The sequence below is a fragment of the Astatotilapia calliptera genome, chromosome 13 (genome assembly GCF_964374335.1).
Source record: "Astatotilapia calliptera chromosome 13, fAstCal68.1, whole genome shotgun sequence".
In the NCBI taxonomy this organism is placed as follows: Eukaryota; Metazoa; Chordata; class Actinopteri; order Cichliformes; family Cichlidae; genus Astatotilapia; species Astatotilapia calliptera.
The window spans coordinates 15,909,197-15,935,209 of record NC_137434.1 but is presented as its reverse complement, the minus strand read 5'-3'; the positions used below and the strand labels follow the sequence as shown (position 1 = coordinate 15,935,209).

The 26,013-nt window shown below is 37.3% G+C and overlaps 1 protein-coding gene across 1 annotated transcript in view; it reads left to right on the top strand.

The window, feature by feature from the left end:
• Positions 1-22,290, top strand: part of hpse2 (heparanase 2) — a 50,862-nt gene extending 28,572 nt beyond the window's left edge. Inside the window, exons 6-12 of the mRNA XM_026189375.2 lie at positions 6,217-6,264; positions 12,329-12,422; positions 13,239-13,345; positions 13,492-13,606; positions 16,648-16,793; positions 18,916-19,062; positions 21,194-22,290. Of these exons, the coding sequence (XP_026045160.1) occupies positions 6,217-6,264; positions 12,329-12,422; positions 13,239-13,345; positions 13,492-13,606; positions 16,648-16,793; positions 18,916-19,062; positions 21,194-21,356 (820 nt within the window). The 3' untranslated portion in view covers positions 21,357-22,290. The remainder of the gene's footprint in view (positions 1-6,216; positions 6,265-12,328; positions 12,423-13,238; positions 13,346-13,491; positions 13,607-16,647; positions 16,794-18,915; positions 19,063-21,193) is intronic.
• Positions 22,291-26,013: the final 3,723 nt, after the last annotated feature.

Genomic DNA, 26,013 nt, shown 5'->3' with positions numbered 1-26,013 from the left:
TTGCATTCACAAGCTGTAATTATCTGGCAGATGAAAATCAGAACATTAACAATTCACGGGCAACGTAAGATCATGATGTGAATATGGAGCACAAAACGGAAAAGTAATACCTCCTTTAAGGCGCTGACTCATTTTGTATTGTCTTTATCAATTCATCAGTTCAATGAAGTCTGTCCAAGTATATTTTACAAAGTGTGGCTCACTGAAACAAACCCTTGAATTTAGGCAAAAGAAACATAATTTGTTGTGATCCTTAGAAATTCAAAACTTCAATGACAAAAGATTTAAAAAAACAAAACAAAAAAAAAACCTCCCCATCTTGTTCTTCCACAAACCACTTTTCCACTGGCAGTGAGCATGTAATTGGCTGTCTTCAACTTAACCTAATCTTAATTCAAAATTAGTTTAAGGCTTGCAGTTGATCAAGTTGGTGATTTACAAAATGCACTTTGGATACAAATAGCAAATCAGTGCCATCAGAGAATAACACATTCTCCTCTTTTCACTAATGATTTGGAAACGTTTGTGCATAACTTTAATTTGGATAATCTAATAGATAACAATAGTGATTGTTAACCAAGACAAAAACTTTTTTAAAAGCGTAATTTGACCTTGCTGCATTACAAATAACGAACCCCAGATTGCCTCTCACAGGTATGTAGGCTTCTTTGGGTATTACTACAAGTCTTAGTTTGTTGAAATTCATTTTAGACAAGAAATTTATCCTTAGTTCTGTCAACCAAACAGTTGACAGTATTCCTCAAACAAAATCATTATTTCCAAAAAAGTAACGCCTTTGTGAGCTTTTCTGTCTGTTGAAATGGAAACAAACTTGACTAAAATGAATGCATCACTGGCCCAGTACAACAAACAAAGGGTGAAAGTCAAACATGGAGGTATATACACAACTCTGTCAGTGTTGGACAATACAAATAAAGTGTGACCTTATGGTGCAATGTTTGCTTTTTTTCCACTGGATAATAAAATAATTTAGTACTATCAAAATTACTTTTTGCCCTTTGTTTTTGACTTTATGAGCAGTATATAATAATTTGATTGATTGTTTTAAATTAGCCTGACTAATACTGGAATTTTGGAAATGCATACACTATCCAACCAATAAATATATACATATAAAATGTATTTATTTTTTTTAGATTTTCCACTATGTTTTTTTGGCAATCCAGTTTGAAGTTTAGCACAAAGAAACCAAGTGGCCATGGTTCTGTTGCAGACATTGAGAGAGAACTGTAAACCACAAGGTTGAAATTGCACTGGTGGACAAACAAACGACACCATATGTACGTTACCTCAAGCAAAAACGTGAAAAGCTTCGTTGTGGTGCACAGGGGATAATATATTCATTATATATATCTATGATAGGCCAAAATCACCCAAATAATAAAATTGTCGGACTCTATATTAAACTCACAAGGGTGGTGTATAAAAAGCTAGTAATATATAGAAAAATGTTGTTATGATCATTTAGATGTTGATAACTTGACAGATATTTTACGTAACATCTTCATGTTTTAAGATGTTACGTGGGGCCCTTATCAAGTCAATCTAAAGTTTAATTACTTTATTCAGACATTCAGTGTGCAATATTTATAAAGCAATTTAAAAACGACAACAGCAAATACAACGTGCTGCAACCAAAAGTGAATAAATGCAGGACCGTTAAAAACAACTAGAATAGAATAAAAACACAAACAAGCTCCCATAATAAAACAAAGGCAAGTAAGATCAATGTATAATGCCCGGTCGAAGGCCAGAGAGTATAAATGTGTTTTAAAAATGGGCTGTGGAGGTGACTGTCTAAAGTGCACAGGCATTTATTCCATAAACTGGGGGCAGCAATGGAGAACGCTTTGTTCCCTTTTAGCTTCCACTTAGACTTTTGTATATGTAAAAGCAACTGGTCAGATACACACAGTCATAAACATGACAATGTTGGGAACATTTTGCAATGTCTGATAGATTTTGGTGAATAAATGCAGATGTTAGACGTGCTCCTGCGCAGCAACCATGAAAACTTAACATCTATTTTGTGTGGCTGAAAGGAAGCTATATTCTGCGGTCCACTAATCTGTCACAAGAGGTTTAGGAGATTTATTACAGAGCTAATAAGACAATTAGAAGTGATGGAGGTGGGATATATAGTTCTGGTTTTAATTTGTTGAATAAATGGGGTCAGCATGTCATTTAACCAAAATACCATCTATAAAGTAAATTGAATATGTTTATGTGTTAAAATGTTTTCACATGCACAAGTATATAAGCACATGTGTACTTAAATTCACAGGAACAGTTTAATGTCTCAATATATGTTAGCCTCTCGGCAGCCGCACACATTTTGACAGGTAGTTGGAAGACTATGGAAAAAGAATAATTTGGTATGGATCTGTCTCCACTATGTACTTGAACTACTTAAATCAGTGAAACCGTTAGGAGCTGCCTTTTATCTCACTGAGCACTGACAGTTCAGATTTAGTCAGAAGCAAAAAGGTGTATTTTTTTGCTCACATGTGTGTATGTGTACTGTAATAGTCAGACTGATTAATGAGCAGTGTTATCAGAACAAAGGGAGGACATAGAAGATGAGTAGTGAGAAGAGGAGGACGATTGAGAAGATGAAGAGTCGAGAGCCGGAGTACCCATGGGTCATGGGTGTCGCATTTAACGACACGACGATTCTTGTGTGTTTGACACTGTTACGAGGGGGTTGCTCATGTGTTTGACAGCCCAACTACTCTGCTGCTCTCAGGAAATAAGATTAATTAGATGCTGAGCAGCTCAAGAGTCCAAATATCTGAGCTGCACAGACTAAACAAGCCAGCCCAGTGAAAGTTGTGTTTCTGTGACATGATGTTTAGAGACGCACATTTTGGCATGTCTGACAAGCTGTTACAGCCAAATATGGAGCGATTTGGGTCAGGTAGATCAGGAAACATACACAGATGCAAAGAGGCGACTCTGTGTTTGCACGGTGTTTGTGTACAGGATGATTCTGCTCTCAGATGATTTTCCTTTTATTGATAACAATTAAACTGAAAATTAACAAATCAAATCCTCAAGCTATAGAATCAGCAACTCTAATTAGTTAAAAATAATAATAATAAAACTAGTAGTTTGCAGATTTGCCATGATACTTACATTTGTTTATTTTCAAATTCAATGTTAGACTGAATATGTCGTGAAAGGGTGTGCTTAAGGGATTGAACAGAAATATTGCATTCACTTTTGAGGGACTCAAAATATTTTCAGAGGGTTCAATTTAATTGTCCTTCTTATTTAATTATTTTATTATATGTCTTATGGATAGGTGTAGCATATCTTTATACAGGGAGTGCAGAAGTATTAGGCAAGTTGTGTTTTTGAGGAATAATTTTATTATTGAACAACAACCATGTTCTCAATGAACCCAAAAAACTCATTAATATCAAAGCTGAATGTTTTTGGAAGTAGTTTTTAGTTTGTTTTTAGTTGTAGCTATTTTAGGGGGATATCTGTGTGTGCAGGTGACTATTACTGTGCATAATTATTAGGCAACTTAACAAAAAACAAATATATACCCATTTCAATTATTTATTTTTACCAGTGACACCAGTATAACATCTCCACATTCACAAATATACATTTCTGACATTCAAAAACAAAACAAAAACAAATCAGCGACCAATATAGCCACCTTTCTTTGCAAGGACACTCAAAAGCCTGCCATCCATGGATTCTGTCAGTGTTTTGATCTGCTCACCATCAACATTGCGTGCAGCAGCAACCACAGCCTCCCAGACACTGTTCAGAGAGGTGTACTGTTATCCCTCCTTGTAAATCTCACATTTGATGATGGACCACAGGTTCTCAATGGGGTTCAGATCAGGTGAACAAGGAGGCCATGTCATTAGTTTTTCTTCTTTTATACCCTTTCTTGCCAGCCACGCTGTGGAGTACTTGGACGCGTGTGATGGAGCATTGTCCTGCATGAAAATCATGTTTTTCTTGAAGGATGCAGACTTCTTCCTGTACCACTGCTTGAAGAAGGTGTCTTCCAGAAACTGGCAGTAGGACTGGGAGTTGAGCTTGACTCCATCCTCAACCCGAAAAGGCCCCACAAGCTCATCTTTGATGATACCAGCCCAAACCAGTACTCCACCTCCACCTTGCTGGCGTCTGAGTCGGACTGGAGCTCTCTGCCCTTTACCAATCCAGCCACGGGCCCATCCATCTGGCCCATCAAGACTCACTCTCATTTCATCAGTCCATAAAACCTTAGAAAAACCAGTCTTGAGATATTTCTTGGCCCAGTCTTGACGTTTCAGCTTGTGTGTCTTGTTCAGTGGTGGTAGTCTTTCAGCCTTTCTTACCTTGGCCATGTCTCTGAGTATTGCACACTTTGTGCTTTTGGGCACTCCAGTGATGTTGCAGCTCTGAAATATGGCCAAACTGGTGGCAAGTGGCATCTTGGCAGCTGCACGCTTGACTTTTCTCAGTTCATGGGCAGTTATTTTGCTCCTTGGTTTTTCCACACGGTTCTTGCGACCCTGTTGACTATTTTGAATGAAACGCTTGATTGTTCGATGATCACGCTTCAGAAGCTTTGCAATTTTGAGACTGCTGCATCCCTCTGCAAGCTATCTCACTATTTTTGACTTTTCTGAGCCTGTCAAGTCCTTCTTTTGACCCATTTTGCCAAAGGAAAGGACGTTGCCTAATAATTATGCACACCTTATATAGGGTGTTGATGTCATTAGACCACACCCCTTCTCATTACAGAGATGCACATCACCTAATATGCTTAATTGGTAGTAGGCTTTCGAGCCTATACAGCTCGGAGTAAGACAACATGCATGAAGAGGATGTGGACAAAATACTCATTTGCCTAATAATTCTGCACTCCCTGTATACTAAACAGTTCTGGTGTTCATTCCATTTTGGACTTGGAGGCTGTTATTGTCTCTTCAAATGAGCAGAAATTGCAAATGAAAAATAAGTGGAACCAACCTTAAACAGTAAAAAAATAAATAGTTAGAACTGACCTGCTCAACAATTTTGTTCATTTGGAGGATAGAGTGCACTGTTGAGCTAGACAACATAGAAATTCATGGACACTGTGGAAGATAAGTCGTAGATGATCACAGGATCCTTTCCATGATTAAATAAAATCACTACAAAAATCTACCCTAATAAAAGACTTTTGACAAGACAAGTGAAAATAGAGGTTCTACACTACCAGCTCAGTCTTATGTAGGCAGATGTGACTAAGAGCTACCTTTAATCTGAAGCATACTACATCTCTTGGGTGAAGAGTGAAGGCAGTGTAATGCATGGACAAGCATGACTTTCAGTGTAGTTTGCTGGTGATGTGACAAAAGCAGATGAATGATGTCAGAAGTATAAAGTATTGCAGTCTGTGTTTAGCCTCATTCCCAAAGGTAATTCTTTAGCACATCACAGTACAGATGGAGAGTTACCTAAATCTGTAAAAAGGTTTTGAAAGATCAGGAAGTGGAATATTCCACATTGGCTTTGTTATTGCAATAGAGCTGCATTTCACTTGCAGACAAAACCAGAGGTAGAAAGAGCCATGAAGGAACAGTAACTGAAGACAGCTGCAGCAAGGGTTTGGCAAAGCATCACAAAAATATATGGACCCAACAGTGACTGTCAAACCATGTAATTATGCTATGTAAGCTATATAACTTTGAAAGAACTCATTTTTATGAGCGAAATCTAGACTGCTGCATACACATATTTTAAAATGACAGGAAATCTGCATAATGCATACACACCATTTGCTGTCTTTTTAAGGAGCTCTCAGCTGTTAAATTACACTTTTCTTATATTTATAATTTGTCTTGATTGATTTTCAGAAATTTGCCTTTAATCCTGAAGTCTAATTAATTACCAATTGCTTACCTGCTAAAAGAATGAACACTGCAACACATTTTATGACAGTTGGCAAAGAGTTTTAGTGAATTATGGCTTTTGTCACCTAGATAGATTTTGTTTTCTTCTTGAGATAAAGTGAAGGTGACATATGTGCACTTGAATTAAAAATATTTTTGTTAAATAAACTGAGCACTAACAGTTAAATGGGTAAAATGTTGTAATATTCATATAGCCATATTGTAATTGTGTAAGGAAGACATAGGTTGTCATATATTGAAGACAAAATACAACGAATCAGTTAATGACATTTGTGTTTTCTTTCAGGTTCATGAAGAATGCTGGCTCTGTTGTAGATGCAGTTACGTGGCAACAGTAGGTATTTTACCCTTTCATTTTTACCCTTTTTTATTATTTCATCTACAGAAAAACGCAGAATTAACCTACGTTCTTCTGAAAGAGAGTAATTCAAAACCATATATCTAACAGCAGAGGCCACACTGTGTTTTTGTACCAATATTGCAAATTTGTCAGCACAGTTACCAAGAGAGACTAATGCAGATTCACCAAACCGTGTTTATCCTGCAAGTGGAACAACAGGAAAAGGAGCCTAAGAGACAGTGTGTGTGTTAAATTAGTAACACCTGCCATTTGTCTGTTGCACATACTGTAGGAATGCATACAAATGTATCACTGGTTTGATCTTTTTCCCCAATGTTTTATCTGTATCTTTTTACACCCACATGTAAAATATGTACAAAAAGGCACATTGAGTGTAAACTAAGACAAACCCTTTGTGTCTGAGTGAGTGGTCATTAAGGTGAAGGTCAGGTCTAATTAGGAGAAATTAGATGAAACAGAAGGTGGAAGGGCTGTCAGTAAGGCTTGGAAAAACACCACCCACACTGTTAAAATCAAACCATATGCTCTGGCTCACTCCCTTTGTCAATTAGCCCGTTTTACACAAGAGGTCCAGATTCCAGTCTAACCAGGCTGCGTGACAGAAACTCTGACCTCTACAAAAGAAGCCAACCTAATAAAAGTAGAGACCACTCATTAACACGTCTACGACATAGGTTTTACTCTAGTGCAGCTGTCTCAAGTTGTTTTGAGTCAGACGTGCTTGGTAGGAAAAAAGCACTCGATTTAAACCTGTTTGGAAAGTGTTGTGAATTTGTTAGTATACGTCTGTCTGTGGCTTACAGTCGGAGGTGTCCGGTCGGCACTTGTGGTGATGAAACGTGTTGGTTATGATGTGAAATATTTGTGTACCTCCAAATCTTGAAACAATGATATGTGGTTTGCATTATATTATGACATTTTCTCACAACATTGTAGTTTGACATTTGCAGCATCTTGTCTCAGTTAATGCTTATCCATGTTTGGATTCACCAGCAAGACATGATCAGTATGTGTAGTCGTTCTCTATTAAACTCCCTGATTTTGTCTCTGTCTTCTCTGTATTCACATTTCTTTCTGCAGTTCAGTATTAAGTTTTCTTTCATTTTAGAGGCCTGGATGTCTTTTTTTTTCTGTCATGGTGCTTTAACCCTAAAACCAGATATATATTTTATCCAAGGTTTGTGATGATAAAACATCTCCATTAATACATTAGAGGTGAATAAAAATGAACTACACTAAACAAAAAAACCTATCCAAATGTCAGGACCTGTTTTGAGGGCCTAACATCCCAGTAGTGGTTGCTTTAACAAGTTTTGTGGATGTTGGGAAATTTTTTTTTTTTTTAAATCAAGCTGAAAATGGTGCTTTTTCCTCTCTTGGGCACTTTTAAAAGCACCTCCCTTTTTTAGCCTGACAAGGCACATATAACTTTAGGTCAATTTTCGCGAATCATTACATTTTACAGCAAAGACAGGTTTGAGCTACTTTAGGCTTAGTTTAGATTAGGAGTAGGTTAATATTACACTACCAGATGGTGCACACTAAGGTTAGGAATTTTGTGTTGAACTGTATCAACAAAAGTAATCTTTGAATTCAGGTGTTTTCAGTTCAATTGCCACAGGTGTATAAAACCAAGCCCTTAGGCAAGCAATCTGCCTTTACAAACATATTTTAAAAAGTGCCTCATCCTAAAGAGCACACTGAATCCCCCACCTTTGATACAAGTTAGTTTGTGAAGTCTCTTCCTCCTTTCCCTCCTACATTTTCTGCCATCAAGACTAAGTGGAAATATTGCAAAGTGGAAGCATTTAGGAACCACAGCAACTCAGCCATGAAGTGGCAGACCACGTAAAGTTATAGAGCAGGGTCATTGAGTGCTGAGGCTCATAGTGCACGAAAGAGTTCCTAACCTCCTCTGGTATTAACACCAGCAGAGCAATTTTGCATCATGAACTTCATGGCATAGGTTTATGTGGCCATGCAGCTCATGTAGGTGTAAAGTGTAGGTGGCCCAGTGCTTTTGTCCATATAGTGTTTTGTAAAGTGGATGTTTCATGATGTATTTGTATGTTTTTCTATGTCTGTGTGTGCATCTGTGAGATAGTGGAAAGAGCTTGTTGACCTGTTAACTCAAGTATTGCTAACTTAATTTTACCTCTTGTCAGTGTGTAGTGGGGGGACAGTAATGTATGTGCACTTAATAAAACAGGGAGTAAAGAATGGGCTTCACACTGAGCTCACACTAAACTAAAATAAGACATATAAATCATCTCAATAAATATATTGTTTTAAAACAAATTACATTTAAATTAACAATAACACTGACATCTATCCTGAAATTAACAGAACACATTTTTGGGGGAATTCCTGTTGATTGGTTTTTAAGGTAACTGTGATCTATCAGTATTTCAGTCAAAATCTGACTTGCATTTTATCGATAGGTTTTTATAGATTTCAGTGAAACATTTATACTCCTGAGAAGATGGATGTTAATGCCGATTCCCTGACTTATCCTCAAGCCATGCCATGTGGTTGACATTTGTGGTTTTCGACAAACTTTAATCACTTTGCTACACCAAGGCTCTCCAGCCTTATGTATAGTGAACTGCCTTACCAACAGGGGCTGCTTCTTGGTGAGAGATTTAAATTAGTTTAAAGTGTGTGAGGACATGGTGCCAGGTTTAAATTTGACCAAGAAAAGTCAACAAGACAGATTTACAATTTTTGAAGTTGCTGTTTAGTTGCCCCTGAGCAAAGCACATCTGAGACTAATTGCTCCAGTGGTGTGGACATCTGGGTGTGAAGCAAACAAGCAAGCTCCCTCAGTTAAATGCTCTAATAATGAAAGGCGCACTTTGACAAACCTCTCCTTTCAAATGAGCCCTTCTTGATTTAATCATTGTGGCCTTAAAGTGCATTAGAAACATTTTTTTTTCAAATATATATGTTAGTTAGTTTCACTATTTCAGCAGTGCTGCTTTTTACAAGCCAGGCTAACATGTTACAGCCAGAGGTTTCTTGTTTCCTGTCAGAATGGCAGTGGTACCAGTTCTTATTTATAGCTTATGTAAAGGGGGAGAAATAGATGTTAAAGGTGAAAATCACAAAGGGGCTGTAAATTTACTTGTGAAATCCTAAGGGATGCTACATATTCTTCAGCCGTTACGTAATTATGATTGATCTAATGATAACCTGATGGTCAACATTCAAGGAACACATCCTTTTCTTATTTTGCTACCCCTCTGCTTACTCCCAAAATCTCTTGCTACACCAGATGGACAATTTTCGGTGCCTCACATGCAGTTATTAAAAGTAAGTTGTTCTACATTGTTTATAGTTTAGGGCTTTTAAAAAACCATTAGCAAAAAATTCCACGAGTGCAAAAATTAGTAACAGTCTTCTAAAAGTATCTTCTGTGATCATTACAAATCAAAATGATTTATCTATAAATAAATAAATAAATGTACCATTTCAGCTAAATAGTTTTCAAACTGTGGTACTGATGCAGTTGCACCTCTGCTTCTGTCCATCCTTGTCTGAACTGATTACATCTGTGTCTCTAGGCTGTGCCATATTTTGGTGTTAGTGGAGTGCTAGATACTTTTGTAAGTGAGCTGTCTTTGATGTGGTGCTGGCACTTGGAGAGAGCGGTGGAGAACAAGCTGAGCAAGTAGATCTTTGTCTAAAAACATTCAGTTCCTGTGTTGTAAATTTTTGCATTTTAGTGAATTTTGGAACGTTTAGCCCAAAGTAGTATGCCAAACATTGAATGAACAAAGGAAAATTTTGTGGTTTTGTTTGAGGAGCTTGGACCTGAATACTAATTCAAAGTTTTTGGTCAAAATACTTGAGCATTGTTTGCATAATTTTGTGTGTGTGTGTGTGTGTGTGTGTGTGTGTGTGTGTGTGTGTGTGTGTGTGTGTGTGTGTGTGTGTGTGTGTGTGTGTGTGTGTGTGTGTGTGTGTGTGTGTGTTCCTGCACTAATGAACCACCAAGTTGAGTGTTTATCTTAAAGGCTAGTGTTGCTTTTTTACTGGATGCTTGTATATACTCTAAGCAAAATTAACCCTAATGGTAATTTGTAGTGTAAGATGTAGATAGAATTTGTGCTGTCTTATTCTGTTTCCATATATGAACTGGAATTTCTTCCCTTAGATCTAGACTGAAGAATTATTGTAAGCTCTCAGAAAAGATGACAGGATAGCCAAATAATTTGTGTAAGGCTATGACTTAATCCGTGCATTGTTTACAGTTTGAGGCCAGGAGCTTGGGACTTCTCCAGTGCTATGAGGAAAATTTCAACAAGGTTAAGCTCAGATTGCAACACTGCTTCACCCCACATAAACTAAATTCAGCTCTGTTCTCAGCAGTTTTGTTGGCACATCTGTCATTTCTGTAGACCTTTCCAAAAAGGTTCAGTAGAGGTTCTAACATAGTTTTTGAATTTATGAGCCCTTAGTTGTTATGATTATATGGTCTAATACTCTACTTTCATAGTATTTACAGTACCATTCTTACTTATGTTGTCCCCATTTATTTTGAAATTTTGATTAAGAAATATACTAACTAGCATTCTCCAAGAGACCTAAGTGTGTCTATTAAAAATTGATTGAGGAGAAGAAAAAAAAACAATTTTACATAAAATATGTTTTACTTCCATCTTTCTAGAAATTTGGCTATATCTTATAACATGTACTGCTTTTAAAAATTTAGAAAAGGACACATCTACATTATTCCACCTGCTATGCATGCTTCGTTTTCTGATGTTTGTGCAAAGGATGATATTTAATGACATCACTGGGCTTAATAGTTGTAATTTCTTTTCACCATTATACCATTGATCACCCTGAATATTTTCATTTTTAATTTATAACAATACCCAGAGGATAGCATGTAAGAGGTGAACACTTGCTGCTGTCTTTTAAAAATAAATCATAACTATTTACTGAAGCAGTCGGCTGGATAATGAAACACTCAAGCTAAATATGGAAAATTTTAATATATAGGACTCTGGGATACTTTTGACAATATAACTGAGCAAGGCAGTTCTTTGTTCATAGAAATGCTGTTTCTGAAATAACTCGACCTTGGAGAGCCAATCACAGTGTACTGACTAATTAATTGATTGATTGAGTGTACAACTGTTGTCTCCCCCCTCTGGCAGTGAGAGTAATTACACAAACACGATCAAGGTAGTTTTATGATACACATCTCCCAATAAGGAAAAGCCAGACCTTACAGAAGCTGTGCCAGGAGGAGATAAAGGCTGTAGCCTTCTTTGTCATGACAATTACTGTTGTCTTAAGCTTTCTGGTTAGCTGGTCATTACTGGTTGATATAAAATGCATTCCTAACGTCATGCGTCTTGCCACAGGCACCAGATTAAAAACTCTAGGACAACAACAAAATACAAGGAAGTTTACCTGCCACAGATTGGTTTAGTGTTAAGTCGTTTTAACAGTTGAATGTAACAGACATATTTACGTGTTCACCGCGCTAACTTTGCAACTCACTCATCAAATAAAATAGTGGGGGGAAAAGCCTTTTTATGGCACCTGAATATGCACTAGACAGTGTAGCTATTATCACTGACTTTCCCTCGTTTAGAGAGTATGTTGGAGGGGATTTTTGTTTTCCCACAGGGTTTTGTTCAGCAGGACTTTGGCTCTAATAAATAAATTCTTCTCTTCATGCTGCCTAAACGCTCTTTTTCTCTCATGTCTTTTTGTTTTTTATCCTTTTCTCACACACATGCAGATTGATGTCTTTATTATTCAGTCTGTCTGAAATGTCCATGCTTCCAAGCCATCCATTATGCAATCTCAGTAAAATTGGATTATCACTGCACTGAAATATAATTGAGTATGTCAGTGCCTGTTTATCAAAGCTGCTGTAAAACCTTTACAGTCTAAAGTTCATCGTTGCAAGGTTAGACTGAACATAAGCGGATGGATGGATGGATATCAAATCAAGGATATCAAATTTATATAAATTTGCATATATTTTCACTCTGTTTGTTTTGCATTTTCATTACAGTTATTACATGGATGGCAGAATAAACAAAGCAGAGGACTTCCTAAAAACTCGACTTTTGGACACACTTGCAGAGCAGATCAGTAAAGTGACCAAGGTACTTAAGTTTTACTTAAACTTTGACTATAAATAATCCCAGTCATATGCATATATATTGTATTCTTGATAAAATGGGGATGCCTGTAATGACTCCTTAAACTCTGGAGTTCTATACCTGTAGTGTAAATACAAACTATATGACCGGACATATATTTGCATTTCTAATGAGTTTGCAAAATTCTGGATCATCCAGACCTGAGATAGTTTTGGGGCAGGGTTGCTGAAGAGGCCACATGTGCAAACCACAAAAGTAAGCCCTGAGGGTAAGATGGTTATGGCTGCCAATTCGTAATATTATCAAAACTGGGTGAGTTGAAAGATGATCAGGGAAAATAAGCAATCACTACCAAGAAATAAAACTTAACAGGAAAAAGGAGTGGGATTCCTCTGTGTACCACCACTCAAACAATAAGGTCACGTTTATGTCTTTCCGATTTGTTGTTATTATTATTATATTTATTATTGTTCTCTTTGTATTGCTAGAAGTATTTTGTTGCAAACTCTCACGACGTCGCACTCGTTTACAGAGACAGTAAAATGCAGTCATTTAGCATAACAAAACAAAGGTTCCTCTTCATCATTAAAGTTTATAAAGTTAAGAATTTAGGATTGTAATGCTCCTCAGATGGACTAGGGATGCTGCTTATCCCACCTCTTGTTCAATGTTAGCTGGCATAATCTCCAGCCGAGCCCAACCGTGAGTTGGATGGATGGCCCTCAGATAATTTTAGATGGAAAAGGTTGCACTGATTCTTAAGCCTAAAATGTGAAATCCAAATTTGTTGATAATTTTCTTTTCAATGACTCATCGCAGGTTGTGAACACACATACTCCGGGTAAGAAGGTGTGGCTTGGTGGACTTGGGCCAGCATGGGCAAGCGGCATCAGCAATCTCTCTGACACGTATGCTGCTGGCTTTCTGTAAGTATTGTTATCATCATACTACCTTTGCTTAAAACATTGGAAGCCACAATTAAAAAATCTTTCATATTTTCTAGTTTAAAGTATTTATTCCTAATAAAATATTGACTATTTCTCATGTATCACATATTTTTCACATATTGCAGGTGGATGAACACACTGGGTATGGCTGCACTGAATGGCATTGATGTTGTGTTGCGTCACTCATTCTTTGACTATGGATACACACATCTTGTGGACCAGAATTTTAACCCTCTACCTGTAAGCTTCTTTATTTTATTTCAAAAAAGATTAAAATGTCTGTTCACTTTCTTAGTGCTGCAATCAAAATGGCCAAGATCTGACCGGACAACTATGCAAGAGTTTTCCCTTATTAGACTTGGTGCGTTGATGGCACCTCTTACTCTTTCCCGTGGGAGCTATTAGCTGAGATGAAAGGTGTTTAGTGGTGATGAGTAGTTAGACGCGGGGGCAAAATGCCATGTAACCTTAGCCCTTTATCAGTAGCACAGGACAGTGTCACTGCTCCCCTCAACCCCCATCATAACTTTGTGCTTCTCTGTGTGGGACAGTCTGCCGGTGAGAGATCTGCAACCTGAGAATCTGATGCACAGGCATGTTAGTCAAATAGCCTGCAAACCTGTGTGGAATGAGACTGCCCAATGCCAAGTTCCCTGGTGGTTTGGTCTAAAAAATAAAAAAAACCTAAAAAACGTATTATTGTTTCATTGTTAGTCACTTGGTTGTGCATTATTAGAATATGAGGGGGGAATTATATTAACACGTGTAAGAGGTATACCTCTGCAGTCCCGATGTTTGTTTCTTATTAAACCCTCTAATTAAATTCTTTTTAAAAGGGTGCTTTGTAGCATTGTCTCGCTTTTTAGCTAATCTCATTGTGTTAAAAAAAATCCTGAAATGTCAAGAAGTGATAAAATGGTACCACGTGTCAAGTTCATAAAAAAGATTTATTCAGTTAATAAAAATGGGTTTATATAAAGCAGAGGCAGTGTAGGGTGAGAAGATTATATTAATGACAGTAACTCATTCTTCCAACAATAAAGGAAAAAATGATGGAGTCTTGGCATTTATCAAACATTTGTTATTATTTAGGACTTATATTCTTTTTCTTTTCATTTTGCTTTACTTAGAAATAGGTAGTCTAATGTGTACTGGGAGCTCCAAAATACATTATTAGCTGCTAATGTTATTGGGCTCATGAACTAATTACATCTGCAAAACATTTTTCAGAAATTCCCTCATTAGATCTCACTAGCGGGCATGCACTTACTTTAACCTCACTTCACCTATAAGATATTAAACAATAAAGATTGCTTCATTTTTTCCTCCCTCTTTGTCTCCATTATTTTTCTGGGAATGGGGATCTCCCGCTAAGATCACAATGCTTTTAACATGGCTGGATGTCTGAAGGCTGCACCAGCCTACCTGCTGAGAGAATTCACTGCAGCGCCAACCTGTCCACTGCATGGGAAATTTATGACCTGGCCCCATCCCCTATAGGATGACTCCACCATTGGTAGAATCTAGTGAAAGCCCCCAGCCCACTGAATGGCTCAACTGCCTCATCTTTTTTCCACACTTTTCTCCCCTCCCCTTCCTACTTTTTTTTTTAAAGCATACTCTTCTTTCCCAATCATGCTTCTCTTTCCTGTTTTGTGTTGTTTTGACTCCACATGTGTCAGCCATCCCCTTTAGAAGTGAGCAGTAAACACCTAAATTAAAGAGATGGCTGATTTTGTCTGAGATCCATTCTTTAAACAGAACTCTGTCTGACTGGCACTAAGTAAGGAGATTTTTGCTCACCGTTAAAGAAGAAAGAATTTTCAAAAGCAGGTTGATGATGCAATGGGCTGAATCTAATTTGTCCGTATTAGCTAACCATAAAGGTTTAATTGTTATCATCCTTTGTTACCTCTGAGCAGCTGAAGTTTGTTTGGTGTCTGGTGTTTTTATTTTATTTATATTGGCATGTTACCAGTTCTTGAAGTAATGGTTGTTCCAGCAGTTGACGTTTGTCTGTATATCTATCCAAGGGGGGAAAGTAAGGTGCAAAAATACAAAATTAAATTTAAAAAAGACACGGAAAGGGATGAAAAAGACGATGGCGAGCAATAGGATAAGAAGGAAACAGTTACACAGCTGGAGATCTAGAACCTCAACAGATATTTCTCTAAAATATTCCACATTAACAATCACTAATCATTGCTGTGGTCATCACAGCCACAGATTAAATTCTATCGGTTTATTGGTGTTTTTTGTTACATGTGTTTTTGAAATTTAAAAACAAAGCAACAAGTTTGGAATAAATGAAACCCAAGACTCGTCACTGCTCTTTGTCTTATTCTTTGTGTAATAATCATGGATCATACATTCATTCATCCGTCCCTCTGGCCGTGGCCACCACTATACTGTTCTATACTGTGCTGTGCTTCTTCGATGCCTTGGCAGCAAATTAAGTTAAAGTCTGAGTGGAAAAAAGAAGCCCTTAAATGTTGCCATATGCAGGATTGCATGGGAACTTCCTGAGGAGCACATGTTGTTCTGGGTCTCTTGAAGAGGTGTTGAGTCCCTATAGTCTATAGAGTTTAACTTAGTATGGTGGGCCACTCAACAATCATAATGAATACAGCAATTCATGATAGAGGATAATATTTTGTAAAAATGTCATATTTAAGAAGTGTCAAATCTAAACGAGTCAGCGGTTGTTAAATACAATGTGACGTGTGTCATGTGACAGTGCGCTCCAACTAGAAGTCCAGTATTCAGACTTGATGTTTTTGTGCACCACATCTCTCTTTACACACGTTAGCCACTTACGACACATACTTAACTCTCACAGCTTGCGAAACCAAATCTGTTTCTACAATCACCGGGACATTTCATGTCTCGATTAAAAACAATAGAGATTTTGGAGCTGTTCTGTTTGAGGGGAATCCAGAGTTTCTCTCTTTTTTTTTTTTTTTTTTTTTTTTTTTTTTAAATGAAATGTTGTTTTCTTTTATTTTGCATGTAAAACGTCTTCTCCACACCTATTGCTTTTTACTGGTGTCTTTCAACTGTCACTACTGGAACCCTGTCTTGAAAAGTTACAATGAGAATCAATTAACTAATGCAATCATAAAAATAATGCAAATTGTTGTCTCTTTGTGTGTGTGTGTGTGTGTGTGTGTGTGTGTGTGTGTGTGTGTGTGTGTGTGTGTGTGTGTGTGTGTGTGTGTGTGTGTGTGTGTGTGTGTGTGTGTGTGTGTGTGTGTGTGTGTGTGATGATATTTCATTTACAGGATTACTGGTTTTCTCTGGTGTTTAGACGTCTGGTTGGTCCCAAGGTTTTAGCTGTGCGAGTGGCTGGACTGCAGAGGAAGCCGCAACCAGGACGAGTCATACGAGACAAACTACGTATCTATGCCCACTGTACCAGCTATCAAAAGTACGTGCTTAACTACCTTGGATTAGTTTGTAACCTGTTCCAGTTTTGCTGCTGAATGCTCATAGACTTTTAGTAAAGTCTAGCAATACTTTCAGGAATGTCAGACAGAAAACAGATGACTGTAGTTTAAAGAACGCCCCCTCTTGCCTCTCACAAACACCTGAGGCTGGTGTCTGGTGAGGAAGAACAAAATCCCTAACTCCACCATTTGGCTTCCCATAAATAAGCAGACCATAGACACCCGCTCATTCACAGCTCAGAGACTATAAAACTTAACGGGTATCACTTATCAGGTGTGTGGGTTCTGTCTCCCTGTCGTCAAAGGGCTGCTGAAAGGTGTGCACAGACCTTTATCCCATGTCAGATTGGCTGGAGGGGGATATTTGAGGGGGAGGGACAATAAGGCAGTCTGTGCCGCGAGGAGATAAAGAGTGCCACCATGGCCTGTTCAAGGTTATCATTTAACCCAGGCCAGTGGCTGTCAGCACTAGGGTAGACTTACGGCCATACTCTAGACGGTGCTCATTTACAGGTGGAGCATCTCTTAGAAAAATATCGGAGCACGGCAAAGATAGGTGGTTGATAAATGTGCAAGAAATACTACAGAAGCGTGAGTTCTAGTGACACTCATGCAGATATTCTAAATAGTTTTCAACAAGTGTACTCACTCAGTCTCTTGGTATGTATTGTAAATTTAGGAGTAGAGAAATGCCCTCGGCATGTGGAGTCACTGAGCTCCACTCAAGATACCAATCAGCCCTAGACTCATATGTTCAGACAGTGAAGCACTAAAGCAGTCTGTCTCAAATCCAAAGCCACTTCAGTTGCCATTATTTCTGCTACTTTGTGGTTTTACACAGTCAGCCCTTAAGTAGGCAAACCATTGTAGTCTTGGTGGTTTGACTAAATTGTATTAGAGAGCAAAGAATATAAATGTGTCCAAGCAGTCTTTGCAGATTAAATATGACTTCCACTGCCCTTTTACCCCTTTTAGTGGTTTGAATGGCATTTTTTTTCACTTTCCAGCGATGCTCCAACATCAAACAGCATCAACACATGTTTATGTTCCTGGTTTGGATCTTTAAGAACCTCATCATTTTAAAGGTCTAAAAGGTTATTATCTCCTACTCCATCTAACCATCTGAACCATGGTCCACATTTCTGAGAAACAAGGCTGTAGGAGTTTAACACAGAGCCAGATATAATGTGTTCCCAGTAGGAGTACGGGACTATATCTCCTGGTAGATATATTAAACATTAACAGTCCTGCCGGGTTACTGAAATTGCTAAACCTGTGCACAAAAAACAAAGGTAAACATAAAACCAAAATCCAATATTGCTTTGAAGATATGAGATTTAGGAGGTGGTAACTGGGAGCGATGTCTACCAGACGGTGAACACCAAGGCTGACATGTGGTATTCACTAGAGCTGTGTTGTCTTTGTCCTCATATATGGGCTCTTATTAGATTTTATCATGTTTGTCTTATCTGTCTCACTGAGTTATTTACCTTTGACCAGTATTCCTATCAAATTGTGTCCCCGGTGTTTTGCTCTAAGGAGAGGGACTCAAAGACTGTTGTCTGTGTAACTCAAGAAGTGTTGCCCTTTGTGTTCACACCCCTCATTTGACCCTGGGCCAGACAGCGGCAGGTTTCAATACTGGATATTGTATAAGAGAAGCAGATTTCTGTATTAGATAGACTTTAATGGAATGATAAAGGCTTCAAAAATGAAATGCAGTTTAATATGTTGATGCTAAATATACAGTAGATGATGGGTTTTAGGCTATAATAAAAAGTAACTTGCTATGTAAAGGAATTTCCTTTTTTTAGCCGGCTTTATCTTTCTTTATTAATTTTCCGAAAGCCTTTTGATCCAGATTAGATCAAGGAGTCGTGGTTTTATTCCATTACTATATGGGATGCAAATATCAAAGACTTTCTTCTCTTTGTAGTCATCTTTAATTATAGAGAATTTTATTCAACATGGCAATGTAATATATAATGAATCCCCATTAACAGATGTGGAGAGGCGACGTTTTCTGTTGTGCCCTGATCTTTTTTTTCTAAATGTAAAAGAAAATTAATGAGGCAGTGTCCATCTTTTTCTTTGTGACACTAGTCATAACTATGTCAGAGGATCCATAACGATCTACATCATCAACCTGCATCGATCGAGGAAGAAAATCAAATTGGCTGGAACGTTACGGAACAAGACTGTCCATCAGTACCTACTGCAGCCCTATGGCAATGATGGACTGCGAGCCAAGTTAGTATCTCTAGTCTCTTACACATGTGCAGATATAAACTTAAACATGCACACGTGCTTTAGGTAATTGTTTTCTATGTGAAACAGTTCTTTTCTATTTATTTATGTCGCTCAAAAAAGAGAAATGTGACAGTTATTGCTCATATAAAACAAAAAGAAAAGAATAAAATGCTGATTATTTGTACACTGCTTGAGTAAACCTTGGTTTGTAAAAGGAATTACTTGTGCAAATGTCAGGAAAAACACTGAAATGGAGAATAGGAAAATTATAATTTTATAAACAAGTTTATGCCTCCAAACTTAATAGGGTGTTAAACATCAAAACTTCAAAGAGCTGCAGTGACTCAATTTACTTTTATGACCACAGTGTATAATTTATATGGAGCCAGCATGCTGAGTGAGTGCCACACCGCAAAACATGCAAATGTACACTCAAATGCAATTACCTTTTCCTGTCTTTATCTGGATTAGAGTTAGGTGAAGACAAGTATTCTCATAAAGAATAATGTGTAACAATTAAAGCTAACTGAAAAATAAAACTTAAGTTTGTTCAGATGGTCATTGTCATTGCACTGCTTTAATTTGCCACCTTAATTATTGAAGGAAATTTTCAGAGAGCACAGTCCTTTGCAAAGTTTTAGTGTGTTTTCATGTCCTTTTTTGAGTTTGTTTTTATAGCCTACAACAGATGTTTTAGCAATCGATTTTTCATTTTATATACATTCCATTTAGCTACAATATATTTCACTGTATGTAACAAGGTAATATAATTCCCATTTCCTTAAAATGTCTCTTAAAATAAAAACTTTATGGTTTCAGTCTTTAACTCTCTCCCTTAATCCCCTGGCCTGTTATTCGGACTCAGACTTAAGACACAAATCCTGAAATAACAGTCTAATGACCTAAGACTGTGTGTGTGCGTGTCTGTCTTTTTGTTATATGATACCCATATGCGGCCTTAATGAAAGCTCAAGCATGATCCTTCAATAACAGTGTAATGATGGAGGATGTTTTAGGTGTTAGAACAGGATCGCAAGGCAATTAATAGGAGAGCAAGCTAACGATGTGCCTGGCCTAAAGTGCTTTCATTTACCACATGGAGTGCAGGGAGATTTTTATGATGAATTTAGCAACACCAGATGTCTATAAATTGGTTTGAGTAGTGGAACTTTTTAAGTTTTCAGACCCATGTATGTGAAGAAAGGCTTTGAGCAGTCCGGTTTGAATTACAACTTCTCATTAGTGAACATCATTTTATTTGATCTTTTCTTGAATTCAATGTTCATGTAAAAGTCTTCAAACCACTGCCCTTTATTCCTTTATTATTGTGAACATTACAATCTCAGGGGAAACGTAGATAGAAAATAGTGTGGACAGACTGCATTTACATTAATAATAATTAGCATATTGTGTCCTGTATGGATAAAGAGAACCACTGTGAATTAAAAAAGCAAAGGTCATACTCAAACTGACTGTTATTTGGTTTAATGAAACTGGTGTTTGACTTTGTAAAATTGGATTTGTTCACGTAAGTAGATTTCTATGATCATGCCTAGTCAGGAGTCTTAAAAAAAGAAAAAATAAATATTAATAGGTTTTACAGTAGATGAAGATGTAGCAGGGGTTATTTTGATGAATGTGACAACCTAAATCATTACAATATAACACTTTAACAGAGTGTCTTAGAAAATTGTTTCATATATATGAGGAGCATATTGGTTTTTGTAGCCTTATGACTTTTATCACAGTGAGCAGCTGCAGTAAATGCAGCTAAAGCCAAATATTAGGGAATACAGATGACCCAAAATGTTAACAGAGAAATAAACTTGGGTTTGCTCTTGGTATTTTCCACTCAACATGTCAGTTTTCACACTTTGCAGTTGTTTTAATTACAATAATGTGACAACAGCACCCCCTGCTGGCAGAATGATAGGCAAGATACAAGGCCCATGAAATAATGAAGATCCCGAGTCTTTTGTTGATAAAGTCTTACCATGGCCTACCAGTTTTATTTGTCAGAAGGCAGGGGAAGAAGACTTGGAATATAAGACGGTCGGTAAATTTGATTATGTGACTTAAGCATGTTGTAACTCACTGAGTTAACACACCGTATTTCTTCTTCTCTTTGCAGACATGTCCAGTTGAATGGGGAAAAGCTGGTCATGATGAACAATGAGACATTCCCAGAGCTGAAGCCCAAGACATTGAGGGCGGGACGGACAATAGCTATGCCTCCCATGACTATAGGTTTTTATGTTATCAAAAATATTAATGCTTACGCCTGTCGGAGATAACATTGATCCTTTATCCCCATGAAGTGTCATCTGATACCACACCACCAACACCAGTTTTACTCAGATTTTAAAGACTAGAATACCACTTTGTGAGAAGTTTTACAAAATGCTCAAGTACTCTTACAGACAAAACAATTCTCTGGATAACAAGCTTCCATCCGCACTGATATATATTTAAATGATCAAGCAGATTAAAAAAACAAACCCAGGCTTTCTAAGTCAAGACACACACGCACTGAAAACTTCCAATTGCTTTTTACCAGCAGTTCCTCAAATGCTACAAGACTGCAGTTGCAGAAATAAAATAAAAAAACACAAATTTTTTAACCATGTGTTAGAGAGTTTAGACTTTTGAAATTTTATTTACAGCCTCTATTTCTAATCTTTGACCTACAGAATGAGGAGATTTACACAAATCACTTTCAGTATGACTTGATCCTTTTCACAGAGAGAAAACATACCATGGTGTGTTTCTTCTTGACCCCATGCTGTCTGTGTATGTTTGTGTATGCATGTGTTTTATTGATAAAGCTACTGATGTGTCTGTTGAGGGTGCCGCTCAAACCACACTTTGTTTTCCTCTGCCATATCAAATGGCTGAAAATTGCAAATCTCTTTTTTCCCCTCATTCTTTTTTGTGTGCATGCTTTGAGGATCTTTGTGCGCACTTCAGTTTAACTGCAGGATATAATAGACAGGATGTGTCACTAGCTGTTTTGCTGTGATGCGCAGATAGATAATGTGAACCCATCATTCACATCACCTGGATCCACAGCTAAATCAGACTATAGATTAAAAAAAAAATCAAATACAGATTTTTTTCAGGTACATTTTAGCACTTCTTACTCTTTTCTTTTCTTGATCTTTTGTTTTTAATCCTTTAATGCTGCTAGGTTTCTTTTGTACTAAATATACTATATATATATATATATATATATATATATATATATATATATATATATATATATATATATATATATATATATTTTACAGTACATATTGTACAGGTTCACTGTCATATTATTAGATTATGTATTGTACATAAAAAAGAGTGATAAAGTGTTTTAAGCTTGATATGTTTACTTATATTCAGTATACAACTAATTTATATTGCTTTGTCTTTATATTTCTATTATATAAGAGTTGTACTAATGCCCCAATTTTAAAGCAAAATCTGTGCAAAAGAACAAAAAAGAACCTGTAGGAATGTACTCATTCAGTAACAGGGTGACCAACTGACATTGATTTTAAAAAAATAAACACACACATGGTGGTGGGTCTAATTAAAAGGGGGGGGGGGGGGGAACCAACACACAAATCCAACTATCTTGCGATGGTTTACAGACTGTCATCTGCATTTTACTTCAAAATATTTTGACTAACTTATGCTGAAAAGTAAGACCGCGGTCAGTGAAAATGTCCCCTCGAGAGAGCTAGTCATGACGCCTTTTGAGCTTTAAACTGACACCATTAAGAACAGTGATAAGCAAGTGCAGGTTAAGTGTCTAAACATGTAAAATATAAAAAATAATTATCCTCTGAATGTGTTTATAGTTAATGTGGAGATGTTCATATTTCATTTGGAGAGCATTATTTTATATATGTAAAGTGTGCCTATATTATTTTTTGGTAAAAAAAAAAAAGTTTACATGAATAATAAAGACCTAAAAATACCCAAGATCTTGAAAGCTTTCTTTATTTTCTTTTGTAAAAATGAGCAATTCACCACAGACTACACTAAAACAAAGAATGTAATCCTACTCAGATGTTAGTTTGTCTACAGGTCAGACTCCATAACCTTTGACTGTAAATTCATTATAGCATTAACGAGGGGATTTGGGAGGAAGTTTTACGTCTGCACAAACAGCTAAGTCCCATCATGTGAAAGTGCACTGAAACCAGACTCCACAGCGGTTCTCGGGACATGACGGAGATCTGCAGGAGCACATGGTAACCAATAGAAAAAAGAAACAAAGAGATCGGAAGATATGATTTATACTTGCACAAGAGCACAAAGCAAAGCAGAAATGCCCTTGTACTGTGATCCCAATACAAAGGCACGGTATTAAAGTTTACCATCGTTTGTGCACTCACTCAATCAGCTCTTTATACACACACACAGACTGTTAGACTCTGTGGCCCAGTTGTGGAAGCAGCTGGAGCAAGTCTTTGTAGCGGGAAGAGTGCTGTCTTGTCACTGCATGAGGCAGCTGCTGATGGGAAACATGAAGCCAGGATGAACTAAAAGTCCAGACCTCAGCTTGACCCAGACTTGGCTCAGTGTGCGCTGATGCATAGACAACTGGAATCTGCTTGGTAGACTCGTATAGAAGGGAAATAAAGGACCATGGTTAAATGCCCGTCATCTAGGTTCCTTCGGGTTCTCCTACACAAGAAAAACTCCACTGAGCAAATTTGATCTTTCCTGACACGGAGTCGTTACCACTGGCACCCCTTCAAGAGCCTGATCCAAAGCATATACCTTGAATTAGATTTTGTGCCATTCATGCGAAATAGCTTCTTGCTTTCATGTAAGGAGCAGAAATGTTTGGTCTGAGAAATGAACTTCAGGAACAGCCTCCTTTCACATGTGGTTTATTTTAAACAGCCCGACATTGTTGACATGTAAGAATCAAACCAGACTCGTTAACACCTGGCCCATTTCATCTGGGATCTTTGAAGAGGAAATTTTATTCATTATACTGTGTTGGCTACACATATATATACAGGGTTAGATAAAAACATGCTTTATTTTCAAAGTAAAGTCAGAGAGAGAGCAGACGTACTAAAGTTGAATAAGATAAGTCGATTAAATTGGGCAGCACGCTCCAGAAAATTGCTTTAAATCTCAGTTGCCAGTGCGGGTTAGAAATATTCTTACATCAGCTACCTGTTGATATGGATCAGAAAATAAAACTGCATGCCTTTCTGATGAAAAGCATGTTGAATTTGTTAACTACCCGCAGTACCTCTGCCCTGAAAGTAATGGTTAAGCAATAATTGACCGAGGCAATGGGAACAGTGAACTTAGTGAACTTCCTAAGACTCAGAACAGGATCTTATCAACCTGAATGGGTTGAAATGGTTTTGTTTGGCAAACTCTGGTTCATATAAACCCGTGCTTTGTGACAATAACGGCTGAACATCAAATCCTCTGACAAAATCAAATTCTGTTGTGGTTTAGGAGGACTGTATGGTGTCCAGCCACTTCTGCGTGACAGTCTCTCCTTAGCCGAGGTAACTGCTACCCAGGCCCACCTAACACTGTTTATACTCCATGATCCATTTTGAGACATGCAAGGCCCTCTTGCCCTGTTAGCAAACACTGAGGATTTCTAGATGTTTACTCTGTATATACAGGATACAGCTTAAGTAAGACTTCTGTGGATGCCGGATACCTAGAAAACTGATGGACCAGATTAGATTTTGGCCCGCAACATTGAAGTCTTGGCATTTTGAACCATTTTGAGCTAAGCAAGGTTAATAAAACATAAATATTTATCCTACTATGGTTCTTTGCTCCACTCAGCAGCCAAGCATACAAACAGTGCCGAATATTATGATATAACACAGATTTGCTGAAGACTTTTCTCTGAAAAACATAATGATATTTGTTGAATATGTTTTTATATGGAAGATGTGTGTAATATGTTGTTTACTGCAAAGGTTTTAGGCACCAAAAAATCAACATGCTTTCATAAATATAACCATTTAGTTTTTTAGGTCGTACAATATGGATCGAACAGAATACACAAGTCAACATTTCGTGAAACCAACTTTGCATTCAGCCTAGGTTTTCCAGGTTGTTCAAAGCACCTCCAAGAACTTGAAACTGTTCTTGTGCAGATCTAAGCTGTTCCTACAGTCTCTGTAAGAACAGTTTCTCACACTGACCCAATGGCATTGGCCCCAAAGTCAAACTGGCCCAGTGGCCTGTAAAATTAACTCAGTCCAGAAAAGATGCCTTTCCTTTTTTGGAAAATGTTTGTTAAAAACACTCGGTCACGCTATAGGTCTATTCGTCTTTATTCTCACTGGCACTAAGATCTAGTAAATGTCAATTCTGTGGTAACTGTGACGCTCCTGCATGAGTGAAAACCTGATCTAAAGATTAAGACAACAAATTGTCTGTCCCAGGACTTTTTGTGCCTACTGTGATAAATGGGTGGATGTTCACTGTGTTTTCATGCTTCAGAATCAGTTTTGGACCAATTAGAACATTAATCTGTTCATCCATCATTCCATTGACTTTCAGTTCAGTTCATTTTTATTTCAAACATGTGCCTTCACAATCATTACAAAATATCATTCCATTATTTGTTTGAAAAGGAGTAGGCAGAAGTATTTACTTATTTGTCCCTACCCCCTCAAGTTTTACCTCTCATTCATTTAATTTTTTTTTTAGTCTTAAATTAAACAAACAACATATGAAACAAAAGTAAAACAAAACAAAACATACATAAATCAAAAGAAAGAAATTAGCAAGCCCCACCACAGTATAGTTTCTTTCATATGAAAAATACAGAATGTGTATATTTGCAGATACACAAGTTATGGAAAAACAAACAAACCAAAACCAAAAACCCCCCAAAAAGAACCACAACACCATTACCAGCAACATTACCGTCCTGGGTTAACCCCGTTTTCTTCATTCTTA